Raw genomic sequence first — 14,681 nt, 5'->3', positions numbered from 1 at the left:
CAAGGTCGGGTGGAAGGATGTTTGCCTATAATGCCGCCAAGATCTGGAATTCCCTCCCTGTTCACCTGAGATCCAACCCTAACCTCTCCTCCTTTCGTAAACAATTAAAAACACACCTGTTCAATTCTTCTCAATAAAACTCAGTTCTCCTGCCCTTTTTTCTTGGTCTGCAACCTCACTCACTCAAACCAACAGGTTCCTCTAGCGCTTGGACGCCTCAGGGCAGCAATCGCGCTGTTATAAATCCACTTTCATTCATTCATTCATGAAGTATCAATTGTGTTGTATGCTGACAATACCCAGCTGGTGGTCACGCTGACACCAAACTCACCGCAAGCAGCCAACATCTTTGCAGCCTGCCTGAAAGGTCTGGCTGGGTGGATGTCAGATAATTGCTTAAGTCTAAATGGCAATAAGACGGAGGTGATGATAGTAGGAAATGCTCCATCAATATGGTCGCCGGCATGGTGGCCAACCATGCTGGGCCCAGTCCCAACCCCAAAGTCGGAGGTATAAAACCTGGGAATATGGATGGATTCAAAACTATCCTTTGAGGCTCAGATCAAAAGAACAAGAGGGAAATGCTTTGGAATTTTGAAAATCCTCAGGAAAATCCTTGACATTCTCCCTATATCATCGAAAAAAATTCTGATCCATGCTCTGGTCACAGCAAGACTGGTTTATGGGAATGTGCTGTTGCTGGGAGCAACAAAAAGAGCATTGCAGAAGTTGCAGTCCATCCAGAATGCAGCCGCACGTTTGACCCTGAATCTAACGAGAAGGACACCCTCGGAAAACTCTCTAAAGACACTACACTGGCTACCGATTCAAAAACGTGTTAATTTTAAAGGCACTATGTTTTAACCATTGTATCTTGCAAGGAAAAGGCCCAACCGATTTGCACAACCTACTCTCTATATATGAACGAGAACGTGAGCTAAGATCTACCGGAACACATTTGGTTAAAGTCCCTACGATAAAAAGAGCTCGTATGGGTGCTAGATCGTTTAGCTATATGGCAGCTAAGAGCTGGAATGCGCTACCCACGTCCCTCCGGAAAGAACCCTCAGAGAAGATCTTCCGTAAGAAGCTTAAAACATGGCTTTTCTTACAATAGATACACAATTACCTATTGAACTGCAGATCAACAATTTTTTTCTGAGAATTATTAGCGGTTAATCATATAGCGCGGGGACACACCAGCTGGTGTAACCAGGCGCTCTACAAATCTAAACTAAACAGGTGCGTCATTGATGTATTTCTGAGATACCAGCACCATGCGTGAGAGCGCCGCTCCAAAGGAATACTCTTGGTCCTGTGCTCTTTGCTGTTGGAATTGTCCTGGTTTGAGTCCCACTAGGCTCTCCAAATTCCTTCTCTAGCTGTTCTTATTTCTTTACTTCTGATTCAGCATCCTAGACTATTGTGATGACCCTAGTAAAGGGCGTTGCTTATGTTTATGTTACAACGACATTACAATGGCACTCAAAATGTTTTCATGTTACTCATGTAAATTAAAAAGTTGGATGTGTACATTCACTACAACTGTCCACTTGATTTGTTAAAAAGTGTAGTGGGTGGTACTAAATATTTATTTGTGACTACATGTATCACAATGGATTGCTGGATTCTCAAGAATGCAGATTAACACTAAAATGCCATTTGCATGGACTGCCATCGTGAAAATCTGATAATATTCATACACACATGAACTTTGTACTTTGGGACTCTTTTCAGATTAACTATGTGTTAATGGGGATGTCCATAATGAGGATGGTGGTGTTGCAAAAATATTGGTGCTGCTTACTCTTGGAACAGTCTCAAGTACTAAAGTGAATTTGATTAATACCTCCGTAGGTGCTAGGTCTATTGAATGCCCACCTCCTGTGCCTCCAACCTCACTCCTTTATTTTGCCAATATTTTTCTGTGGCTTAGAGAGCAAGGTGAACTGCCTCTTATTCATTTAGTTGAAGGGTTACATTATATTCATAAAATTAATTCTCTTTGGATGTTCAGAGCTATCTTTCGCTCGTTTGATTCTGGTACACTTAGTATTTTCCCAAAGACATCATTGCTCTGTGCCACACAATCTTCAACAAGTATCTAGAGTTATTCTTTTGACAACACTTGATATTCCATTTACTTACACCTTATTCACGTTGTATCTCCTTGAGTGGCACAATGACTTTGAACAGTGTAGATTTACTCTTTTATGCTCTCCTGTGCTGTAATGAGCATGTGGTAGTCTACTTCCTGGGTTGTGAAGTCATTGGTGTTACCAGAGTGACATTTCTGAGCGTTTATAAACTGAAATTCGATTTGATATTTTTGCAAATGTAATTCCTACCAAATGGCTATTTCGAAGGGTCTTATGTTATTTGCAGGGATTTACTAAATTCAATTAGCTATTATGTACTTTTTGTTAATTCTGATTCACAAATGTGTTCCTTTGTACATCAGGCCCTGCAACTATTAAATAAATTAAAAAATAAGAAAATCAACTAAAAATATCTTGCACCCAAATTATGACCACAGATACTGGGGGCTCCATCTTATCCATGCCCAACAAGGAATTCCCCAGTCCCTTCCTCCCACCCTGGATACTGTCACAATAGATCCATCGCCCACTATGGTTATACAATCGTCTGTCATTGCTTCTTCCTATTGTACAGCCCTCAGTTGGTCTACAGCTAGGCTGCACTTTGCTATAACATTACACCCAGGCATATAGAGACATCAAAAGATTTAGAACCAGAATCACAAAGCGCCACTGTGCTGTTAGCGCCATTATTTACAGTAAGACTCCATGTTGCATAATTAAAAAGGTTTATGTGGGCAGGCCCAAGATGGCAGAAAGGTAGGAGGAGCTCCTTTTTCCTTTGTCAGAGTCTACTAGGTCTAACATTTTGCCCAGCATCCCTGCTGACTGCCACGGTAGCAGGAAGGGCCCTTAAGGTATCAGGAGCAGGGCCCTCTGAAGGTTTGTGGCCAATGCTCCCTGAACTTCATGGCCCAAGCAAAGTGGAGAATTCAGGCTCCTGAAACAATTTGACAGGCAGCTCCAGGGCACTGGAGGAAGCTGTGCTGCCCTGATTGAGGCGAGCTACCCCGGCCTATGAGAGTGCCCCCATGGATCCAGATGCTCCCCGGCCAAGGGAATAACAACAGGGATCACAACATATGGCCAGTTGGGACAGGCCGAGCAGCCCACAACACCCAAAGCGATAGGAGGGACCTGGGGTGAGACAACCACCAATGTGAGAAGACTAGGTACCTCTCCCGGCAGACAAACAAAGGCAGAGCCCTGTGCTAGACACAGGGACCATTAGAGCTAGGCAAGAAATGATACATGAAAGGAGTGGCTCAAACCTACATATGGTGCAACACTGGTTTAAGACAGCTATGTTGATGGGAGGAACAAGGCGGCAAGAAAGCAACAGTGGAAGCTACAGAGGGTCTGGATAGAGAATTATTCAACCCCTCAGAGCAATATGGGTTGCAACACCACAGAGAGCTCAGACCTACTGCTGGCACAAAGATCAGTGAGGGGCTGCATGCCTAGTGGATACCAGGCAATGGCGTCTTCCCTGCATGAAACCAAAAACAACTTCACAACCTCGAGACAAGCCATCACCTGCAGTTAGAGTCCCATATGGCTTGGCCGCTTGAAGCATATGAAACATAGTAGACAGTAAGGGAAAAAAATAAAACCCCTCAAGGAGGGATCAGAAGCAAGAAGCAGCAAGTAAATTGTCCCCTGGCTCCCAACCCAGTGACAATCATATCCAAAAGTAGAACAGAACCCTCTTTAACACTCATTCTTGAATGATTTCTTCTGGGTGCTGAGGGAGAACTTCTCAGTCCTAAGAGAGGAAATTAGAAGATACACCCAGAGCTCCAAACAAGACCCATCAGATGTGGAAAATGGGGTCTCATCCCTAGAGAGTACATGAGAGGGAAAGAAGTCGTTGAGGCTCTACAACAGGAGATCTCCTCCCTGAAGAAGCAAGCTGTGGATCTACAGACACACCTAGAGAACATCGAAAACTGCTCAAGTATATATAATATTACAGACGAAAGGGCTTTTACGGAATGTGAAGGAAAACAACACAGAAACAAGTGTAAGCAGACTCTTCAGATACAACCTCCTGAGCAACATTGTGCGGGATTGTACGCATCGTGTGGATTAGAGGACGAGGGCGGGCTTTCCAAACCCCTAACATTCTGACCAGCTTTCACCATTTTAACCAAAAAGGAGACATCTTGGCTGTTTTTAAGATTGGACAGATTGTGTTTGAAAGTAGCAAAATCTTGATTTTACAGTATTTGACAGCCATCATGTTGCAAGAGCGCTGAGTGTTTCAATTGGTCACTGATTACTTACAATGTAAAGGGGATCAAATACAGATAGCTGCACCTATTTCACATTATATTCACATGGGAGGGAGTTTTCTACCAGATGATGTCCCTAGCTGAGACCTGCTGGATCCTGGGACTTGGGAGATCCAGGCCCTCAGAAGTCTGTACAGATGATGAACAGCAGCAGCCATTAAGGCCCAAAGACATTTTGAAACCACCAGAGACGCTAGCAAAGAAAAGAAGGACTCTTCTCTTGCATTTTATAGACTTGAGCAACTACACCAGTCATTAGGCCACTTAATCTAGAGGGTACCAGAAACTGCAAAGTATTAGAGGTGGAGGGCCAATGGACAGTAGGAAGATGGTAGTAGGTAGCTGAAGTCAGAGTACAACAAGGTCAACTGGGTGGAAGGGGCCCTTGGACGGGAAGGCTACAACCAGTTTTTTCCATAAAGATGTTTATTATAATATCAGGCTGTAACATACATCAGCAAAACACTTACCTTTGGCCGGAAATTAGTAGTTGGGCCCACGTATTCATGCTGGGCTTTCACCGTTCCCCAAGGATGATGTACTTTAAAGCATTCATTGCAGTAACTCGCATTACAATCCATGCAGCTCTTTGTTGATTCCTGAGGTGGAGGTTTACAGAGATCACACATGATAGCAGTAGCTGCCCTGGCAGCTTGTCTATATCTTTCTACAATGGTTTCCAATGTAAAATTTCGAAACAGACCACAAATGCCACGCTCTCCAAGATCAATTTCGTGCAAACAACCAGGGCATGGTAAAGTAGTGAACTTTGGAGTAAGGGAGTTGCGTTTTGAACCTGTAACCAGAAAACAAAGTTAAGTAAGGAAATTATGAAGACGACAGAGTGAAAATGATCTAAGCACCATCTCTTCAAGGTAACATTCATTTCAGTTAAAAATTCATTAAAATCATTTTGTTTTGTAACAGTAAGAGATTGTCAAAATGTTAAAGGGAGTTAATCATACATGTAGTTTAGCACATGCTTTATTTTATTACACATCAAAATGCAGTGTTTGCATGCATCTGGTGTTTGAATAGCGCAATTCTAAACAAAAAGGAAGTGAAGCAAAAGGGAAAGTACACTGTCCTAAGAGTCTATGATTTTTCATATGGAGATGTCTGACAAGCAAGTTATTTACCTCAGGTAACGGTATATCTGTAAGAGACATATATTAGTTATAGATTCCTTACCTTCAAATTACCCCCAGGTGTCAGACTGGATCCAGAGAATTTGTCATCAGCAGCACCCCTGCGGTTTGGTAGGTGGTGTTCGTCGACTCCGCGTTCGTCGTTGGCATCTTGATCGCCGGGATAACGTAGCGGTATCTACTTAGACTTTCTTTACATGGCATTCCACGCCAGAAGTGCAGAGCCATGCATGACACTGACCACTGGTGCACAAAACTAGGGCCCTGAAAGGGAGTCCCTCACTCTAGAAGTCAGTTCGCAGAACGGGGAGGATTTGTGGGGCGGTATGAAATCTATAACTAGGAATATGATACTTACCAGTATGCATCTGTTCTTGGCATGTAGGGCTGCTGACATTCATATCTGTGCATAGATCGCCGCCTAGTGTTGGGTCCGGATGATTGCACATTGTTGTCCTGGAAGAGTCTTCGAAGTATCACGAGATAGGTGGCTCCTCCCCTGGACTACAGTGCGCATGGGCATCCTCTCCATCCCCAGATTGTTTTTCGCCATTGTGGCAGAGGTGGAGTGTAATACTGAAAGTGATGACCATGCCTGAGAATGATTCTGAGAGCTACCGCTGCGACAGGCACCGTGGAGGAGGGCGGGCGATATGAATGTCAGCAACCCTACATGCCAAGAACAGATGCATACTGGTAAGTAGCATATTCTGTTCGAGGCATGTGGGCTGCTGAATTCATATCTGTGCATAGAATAAATAGCAGTGACCTCCTTAGCGGCGGTTGCCAGTGCCAGCTGCAGCAGTCTGAAGGAGAATACTGAGAACAGCCTGTCCTACAGCGGCTTGCTGTTTGGAGTGTGCATCTACGCAGTAGTGTTTGGTAAATGTATGTATGGTGGACCATGTGGCTGCCCTACATATCTCCTCTAGAGGAATGTTACCTAGGAAAGCCATGGATGCCCCTAGCTTGCGTGTGGAATGCGCTCTTGGGGGAACTGTTAAAGTGCGTTTAGCTTTTTGATAACAGATTTGTATGCACTTAACAATCCATCTGGCTATACCTGATTTGGAAATAGGGTTGCCTTTGTGTTGTGGAGAGAAGGCAACAAACAGTTGTTTAGTCTTTCTAAAGTCTTTTGTTCTGTCGATGTATTACAGGAGAGCTCTTTTAACATCTAAGGTGTGCAGTGCCCGGTCTGCCACTGAATCTGGGTTTGGAAAGAAAACTGGCAGTTCTATGGTTTGATTAATGTGGAACAGTGAGACAATCTTAGGCAGGAATTTGGGGTTGGTGCGCAGCACTACCCTATTAGCATGAATTTGCAGGAAGGGCTCTTGAATTGTTAGGGCTTGAAGCTCACTAACTCTTCGTAGCGATGTGATGGCTATCAGAAAAGCCACTTTCCATGTAAGAAACTGTATCTCACAAGAATAAAGAGGCTCAAAGGGTGGTCCCATGAGCCGGGTGAGAACGATGTTTAGATTCCAGACAGGTGAAGGAGGGTGTCTGGGAGGGATCACTCTTTTGAGTCCTTCCAAGAAGGCTTTATTGGCAGGCACTTTTAAGAGGGAAAGATGCAGCCTGTTTTGAAGATAAATGTAAATTGATACTTGTATAGCGCACTACTTACCCGCAAGAGTCTCAAGGCGCTTGTACGAATACCGCTGTGGAACCCGTCCTGGCTTTCCCTGTGAGGCGTCCACTCCTGGGCACCCCCAGGGCGAAGGCCAGGCATCCTTAGCGTTGTGGGGGCCGTTGTGGAGATTAAGCAAGCTATTGCCCAGAGTTGCAGAGTGGGACTCTAGGATTGGAATAGGCACCGAGGCGAGAATTATCAGGTCTGTGGAATTTTGAGCCCAAGACCCGCAGAGGCGGGGATTGAACCCTGGTCCCGGGCTAGACCTCTGCATCAGGGTCTGCCGCTCTAACCATTGAGCCACACTTCTCCACTTATAAGCTGCTATGGCGGCCAAATGTATCCTAATGGAACTATACGCCAGATTGCACCGATATAGATGCAGCAAGTAACATATGATGTTTTGCGTGGACGCATCTAGCGGATTAATGTAATTATTGGAACAGTAGATGACAAATCGTTTCCATTTGGCTGCATAGCACGCCCTAGTTGTAGGTCGCCTTGCCTCTTTGATGATGTTCATACAGTCAGGGGGCAAGTTTAGGTAGCCAAACTCTATGACCTCAGGAGCCAAATCGCAAGGCTCAACTGTTGCGGATCTGGATGCTGTATGTCTCCATGGCTCTGAGTGAGGAGACTGGGCGTGAGGCGTAGCCGTTGGTGAGGCACCACTGAAAGTTCCAGGAACGTGGTGTACCAAGCCTGTCGTGCCCACGTTGGAGCAACCAGGATGAGAGTCATGGAGTGCTGCCGCAGTTTGCGCGCCACTAGCGGTATGAGCGGAGCTGGGGGAAAAGCGTACGCAAATCTGCCTGACCAGTTCATCCATATCGCATTGCCCTGAGACTGTGGGTGTGGGAACCTGGCGGCGAAGTTTTGGCATTTTGCGTTCTCCTTTGTGGCGAAGAGGTCTATTTCTGGATGACCCCACTGCTGGAAATATGGTTGGAGCACTGAGGGGTGAATCTCCCACTCGTGCATTTGATGACTGTGCCTGCTGAGCAGGTCCGCCATCTGGTTGTCCTTGCCCGGGAGATGTTCCGCCATGAGGAAGATGTTCCTTTGGATGGCCCACTTCCACATGCTCTGGGCTAGATGAGATAGCTGCCCGGAGTGTGTGCCTCCCTGCTTCTGGATGTAATACATGGCAGTCATGTTGTCCGTCCGGATCAACACGACTTTGTTGCACAGGTGCAGTTTGAACTCTTTCATTGCCATGAAGATCGCCATCAGCTCCAAAAGATTGATATGCATCTTTTGCTGCTGTGACGTCCATAGTCCTTGCACAGTGTTATGGAGGACATGCGCTCCCCAGCCCTGGAGAGATGCGTCCGTCGTCAGCACTACTTGTGGGACAGGCTCGTGGAACAGTCGTCCCCTGCACAGGTTTTGTGTGTTCCACCAATGCAGAGAGTTGTATGCACGACCGGTCACCAACACTAGGTCTTTTAGATGCCCATGAGCCTGGTTCCACTGTCGTGCTAAGCATTCTTGAAGGGGACGCATGTGTAGCCTCGCGTGCGGGACTATGAATATGCAGGATGCCATCATACCGATCAGCTGCATGAATACTTGCGCTGGGAGCGATTGTTGGGGCCTGAATTTCTGTATTAGCATCTGCATGCTGTTGACTCTGGCAGAGTTTGGCTGTGCTGATGCCGTCAGAGTGTTTACTGTTGCCCCTAGGTACTGTTGCACATGAGCGGGCTGAAGGTGCGACTTTTGGTAGTTTAGTGAGAATCCTAGACTGTGTAGGAGGTGAATTGTGCGTGACATGTGGCTGGCACACTGCTGGGGGGACTTTGCTTGAACAAGCCAGTCTTCCAGGTAGGGGTAGACATGGATGTGCTGTCTCCGAAGGTGCGCAGCCACAGTTGCAAAGCACTAGGTGAACACCCTGGGGGCAGTGGTGACCCCAAAAGGCAGGACCTTGAATTGGTAATGCTGATTGTTGATGGTGAATCTGAGATATTTCCTGTGACTTGGGTGAATGGGAATGTGGAAATATGCATCCTTGAGGTCCAGGGTTGCTAGGAAGTCGCCCTGGCTGAGCAATGGTAGGACCTGCTGTAAGGTTAACATATGAAAGTGTTCTGACAGTATGTATTGGTTGAGGGGTCTGAGGTCTAGAATGGGCCGCAGGGAACCGTCCTTTTTTGGGATTAAGAAGTACAGAGAGTACACCCCTGTACCTCGCTCTTTTACAGGCACGAGTTCTATTGCCCCTTTTTGCAGCATGGAGAGTACTTCTTGCTGCAATAAGTGCGTGTGCTCTACGGACATAGGACGGTGCCTTGGGGGTATGTTTGGGGGAGTGGAGGTCAGTTCTAGACAATAGCCGTATCGGATAAGTTGTCTCACCCACCTGTCTGTGGTAATGCCTTCCCAGACTGGCAGGAACTGCTGGAGTCTTCCCCCGACTGGTGTTAAATGGTCGGGGGCAGTGACAAGGCGTCACTGTTTGTTGGGAGCGGAGGATCTGGCACTGTTATTTCCACGTCCTCTGCCCTTGGTGCTGTTCCCACGATATCCACCCCTGTTATTTTTTGTATAGGTGGTTTGCGTGTTCCCCTTGTTGTACTGGGCTTGCTGTAAAGCTTGTCCTCTAGAGGCTCCCCTATTACCGGAGCAACGAAAGGAACTGCCCCAAAACTGCTGTGACTGCAGAGCCCCCATGGATTGTGCCGTCTGTGTCCTTTTTGATTTTCTCGAGGGTTGTGTCTACATCGGGACCAAAAAGGAAGTCAGGGTTAACTGGCTGGTTGAGCAAAGTTGTTTGAATCTCTGGTTTAAACCCAGAGATGCGGAGCCAGGCGTGACGTCTCAACATTACACTAGTGTTAATGGCCCTAGCTGCCGTGTCTGCAGCCTCCAGTGCACATTTGATGGATGCATTAGAAATTAACTTCCCCTCCTGTATGATCATTTCTGCTCCCTCTTTGTAAACATCAGGCAGGTGTTGCAACAGCTGTTCTAATGTGTCGTAGTGAGCCCTATCGTATTTAGCCAATAGGGCCTGTGTATTTGAGATCCTCCAAATATTAGCAGCCTGTGCTGCCACCCGCTTTCCTGAAGCCTCCAAGATCTTGGATTCTTTGTCCGGAGGAGGAGCATCACCACTAGTTTGCGAGTTTGCCCTCTTGCGAGCATTGGCCACTACGAGGGAGTCCAATGGGAGTTGGCCCTTGATGTAGGTAGGGTCCACTGGCGCAGGTCTATATTTTTTTCAATCCCTGGGTTTACAACCCTTGCTTTTGTGGGCTCTTTGAAAATGTCCGTAGCATGTTTGAGGACTCCTTTCAGCATAGGCAATGTTTTTGCCGATTTTTCAAAGGTGGAGAAAGTATCAAATAGGAAATCTTCTTCCACTGGTTCTGCGTGCATTTCCACGTCATGGTTGAGGGCTGCCCTTTCAATTAAAGCGTTAAACGCTGCTGTGTCTTCAGTAGGCGAGGTTTTGACATTGTAAGACTGAATGTCTGGTGCAGCTTGAGGATCATCAGGGTCTGCAGCATCAGTCCATTGCTGAGGTTCCTCTTGGTCAGTGTTAGTATGATAAGTGAAGGCCATTTGACCGTACTCATCACCCACGTCCTCCTCGCTTTGCGCTGGAGAATATGCAACTTGTTGTGAATAACTGTCAACATGTTCAAAGAGAACTGGTGAGGAGGTTGAGTCTTTTTTCCTTTTAAGAGGGATTTTGTAGGCCTCTAAGGGATGGTCTGGTGCGATTTTCCGTTTATGGATGGTGAGCCTGCCAGATTCCGAGTCGATGAAGAGCTTCGACTGGTTGTCATACGAGGGTTCTTGGAACATAACCCCCTCTGGAGTGGACTTCGAAGGCGCGGACACTCTTGGTCGCGTCAGTGCTTTTGTGGTGCTCGACATGTTTGGGTCGAGCCGTTGGTGGCAGACCGTATTTAATTGGAGGTTGACCTGAGGACGAGCAGACCTTTCTAGAGCTTGCCGTAGTCTTCGACCAGAGCTGCTTTGTTGGCTCACTAGCATGCTTGAATCCTTGCGTCGACTTGAGCTCACGGTGCGTAACCTGTACGGCCTTGAGCGTCGATGCAACCTGCTCTTTCGGGTCGGGTTTGGTCTTCTACTCGAGAGCTTTGCTCAGTACCGGTTTAAACACTGAAATTGTCGGTTCGGCAGTCTTTTTGGCCTGGAGACTTTTAGTCTTGTCGCCATGCTTGGGCGTCGACGGCGTCGAGGTGACGGTCTTGACTGTAGATACTGGTTTTGGCGCCCCGCTCTTCGAGGCGGCGCCCCCTTGTGACCCCGAAGGGTTGCCGACACTCTTCGACTTGACTGGCGTCGATGAGTCTGATGGCGTCGATCCGATGGCTACTTGATGTAGTTTCAGTTTCGGTTTTGGCTCTGTAGGTTTCGGTTTCGATTTTGATGGATCGACCGATGGCTCCTTTGAAGTATTCTTAGCCGGGCCTGAACGTGGGGCTATAGAATGTGGAGTAAGATCTTGGCTAAGGCCTTCCGGCGATGCCTCAACCTGAGCCGTATGAAGCGTATTGTCAATATTAGGCCCCGCTACTGCGGTTGGGCCTGGCTCATCGCTGGAGTCGTCATAGATGGCCCCGATGGCCTCTGCGTCGTCCCCTACCTCGACGACGTCTTCTTCATGGACATAGTCCTCGTCTTCTTCGTCCACATCGAAGTTGGAGTCATGCTCCGACGCTGGGTCCGACTGCTGGTCAGGATCTTCTTCGTCGGCGCCTTCCTCGTCACCGGCCTCGAAGATGTTGTCCGGCTCGGGCGCCGACTCCTGCGCTGACTGTCTTGCTGCGCGTCGAACTCGAAGCGTTTTCTTCGACCGGAACTTTGAGCAGGCCATACAGCTGGCCTCATCGTGGTCCGGGGATAAACATTTATTGCACACTGGGTGCACATCAATGTGAGGGTATTTAGAGTTGCAGACGGGGCATCGTTTGAACGGGCTCCGTTCCATCGTCGTCGTAGTTTGGGCCTTTGGTGTCGAAGTCAAAGCTGTCTTCGGCGTCCTGTTCGAAGAACTGGAGAAAGATAGGCACCAAACGAGACAATACCGACGCCCCGAAGGCCTTTTGGCCTTAACAAAAAGTTATAATAAAGTTTCCGAACTGGAGTCGAGAAAGTACATCCGAACCCAATGGCGGAAAAATCAATCTGGGGATGGAGAGGATGCTCATGCGCACTGTAGTCCAGGGGAGGAGCCACCTATCTTGTGATACTTCGAAGACTCTTCCAGGGCAACAATGTGCAATCATCCGGACCCAACACTAGGCGGCGATCTATGCACAGATATGAATTCAGCAGCCCACATGCCTTGAACATATATGTACCTTGCAGATATATATCGTTACCGAAGGCAAGTAACTTGTTCATCTGAAAGAGACTATTAGTTATAGATTCATACCTTAGAATAGATACCCCAGCAATACCAAGCCAGTTGGTCGGTCTGCGAACCAAGTTCACACCAGATTGTCCTGGAGAACTGAACGGCCAAATTAAGCAGTCTCTCCGGAATATCCAGGCAGCAATGCTCAGTGAACGTGTGCAGAGATGCCCACGTGGCTGCCTGGCGGATGTCACCGAGGGGGAATCCACATCCCAAAGCAGTAGTGGTTGCCGCCGCCCTGGTGGAATGGGTGCACAGTCCTACCGGAGGCTCCTTTTTCACTAAGGAGTAACAGATTTTGATGCACAGGACGACCCATCGAGAGATGGTCCGTTTCTGCACGGCCCAACCTTTCTTGGAGCCCACACAGCCAACAAAGAGTTGGTCTTCCACCCGGAATGGTTTTGTGCGATCCAGATAAAATGATAATGCACGTTTTGGATCCAGATGGTGGAGCCTCGCCTCCTCCTTAGAAGGATGCGGAGGCAGGAAGAAGGTGGGCAAAGTTATGGTCTGTCTTATGTGGAAAGAGGTAACCACTTTGGGAAGAAAAGAAGGCCTAGTTCAAAGGACAAACTTGTGCGGATGGACAGCAAGGAAAGGAGGTTTAAAGGAAAAACATGGAAGCTCACTCACCCTGCGAGCAGAGGTGATGGCAACCAAAAAAGCAGTTTTTAAATTCAAGAGTCTGAGAGGACAATTATGTAGTGGCTCAAAAGAAGCGCACATAAGGTAAGTTAAGACAAGATTCAAGTCCCACTGGGGTAAGTGAGGTGAGTAATGCCCTTAAGAAACCCATTTACAACAGGGGACTTGAAAACAGAAGGCTGATCAGCAAGGCGAAGAAAGGCCGAAATGGCCAAAAGATAGCCTTTAATGGTGTCCAGAGCAAAGCCCTGTTGGGCCAAAGACAGTATGAAGAGGAGAACCTCAGAAATAGGGGCAGAAAGGGTGTCCACAACCTTTGCTGCGCACCATGCCACAAATTTGTTCCATCTACAGGCATATACGGTTTTAGTAGAGGGACGCCTGGCTGCCAAGATGACATTACAAACCTCAGGAGGGAGGTCGAAAGCTGTCAACTGTCGCCACTCAATCTCCACGCAAGGAGGTAGAGGATGGATAGGTTCGGGTGGAGGACCTTCCCCACGTGATGATGTGACAGAAGATCCTCCCGAAGAGGCAGTCTGATCGGAGGATCGATGGCCATGTTCAAGAGCTCAGGATACCAGACTCTTAGTGCCCAGTCCGGAGCCACAACAATGACTTGGGCCCGATCGCGCTTCATCTTTTTTGGCACTCTGGGCAGAAGTGGTATAGGTGGGAAGGCGTAAAGAAGACCGCAATTCCACTCGCAACAAAAGCGTCGCCGAACGAGTGCCGCCTTGGCAATTCCAACCTGCAGAACTGCTGACATTCGGCATTCTCTTCGGTGGAGAACAGATCTAACCAAGGCTCTTCCAACTGCTGAAAGAGGCCTTGCACCACCTCAGAGTGAAGCCGAAATTAGTTTTCCATCATGCCCCGGCGGCTGAGTTTGTCCGCCCTGGCGTTCAGGGAACCTGTCAGGTGTTGAACCACCAGGGACATGCCTAGATGTTCCAGCCATGTCCAAAAACAAAGAGCCTCCCGAGATAGGGTCCACGACCCTACCCCGCCATGTTTGTTGCGGTACCGCATGATGGTGGTGTCTGTGAACATCTGCACTACTCTTCTTCTGACAGAAGGAAGGAATGACTTCAGTGCAAGACGAAATCGCCCGGAGCTCCAGAGGCCTCTGGTCTTCGCCTCTCCCATGTGGCCGCCCATTCCCAGGAGTGATGCACCTGTTACCACTCTGAACTCTGGGGAAGGGAAAGGGATCTGCCATTGACCCAATCCTGGTCCGTTACCTACCACTGCAATTGGTGTGCAGTGCCCACCGAGATCTGGACGTAATCGGAAAGATTCCACTGATTCTGCGCCCACTGGAACTTCAAGTCCCACTGCAGAGCCCCCATATGCCACCTAGCATGATCCACCAGCATGATGCAGGAGGCTATGAGGCCCATCAGTCTCAGGGTTATTCTCACCGAAATCGAGGATAAAGGCTGAAACATCGAT

General features: G+C 47.8%; 1 protein-coding gene across 2 annotated transcripts in view; it reads right to left on the bottom strand.

The window, feature by feature from the left end:
• The window catches only part of TRIM36 (tripartite motif containing 36), a 589,030-nt gene that overhangs the window by 264,403 nt on the left and 309,946 nt on the right, over window positions 1–14,681 (bottom strand). For both annotated transcript variants that reach the window (XM_086961040.1, XM_086961041.1), the window contains exon 3: window positions 4,864–5,189. In XM_086961040.1, coding sequence (XP_086817166.1) covers window positions 4,864–5,189 — 326 coding nt within the window. The remainder of the gene's footprint in view (window positions 1–4,863; window positions 5,190–14,681) is intronic.

This window comes from Lissotriton vulgaris, chromosome 3_1 (assembly GCF_964263255.1).
Source record: "Lissotriton vulgaris chromosome 3_1, aLisVul1.2, whole genome shotgun sequence".
Taxonomy (NCBI): Eukaryota; Metazoa; Chordata; class Amphibia; order Caudata; family Salamandridae; genus Lissotriton; species Lissotriton vulgaris.
Note: the sequence above shows the minus strand (reverse complement) of the source record. Positions and strands in the feature narration are given on the sequence as shown.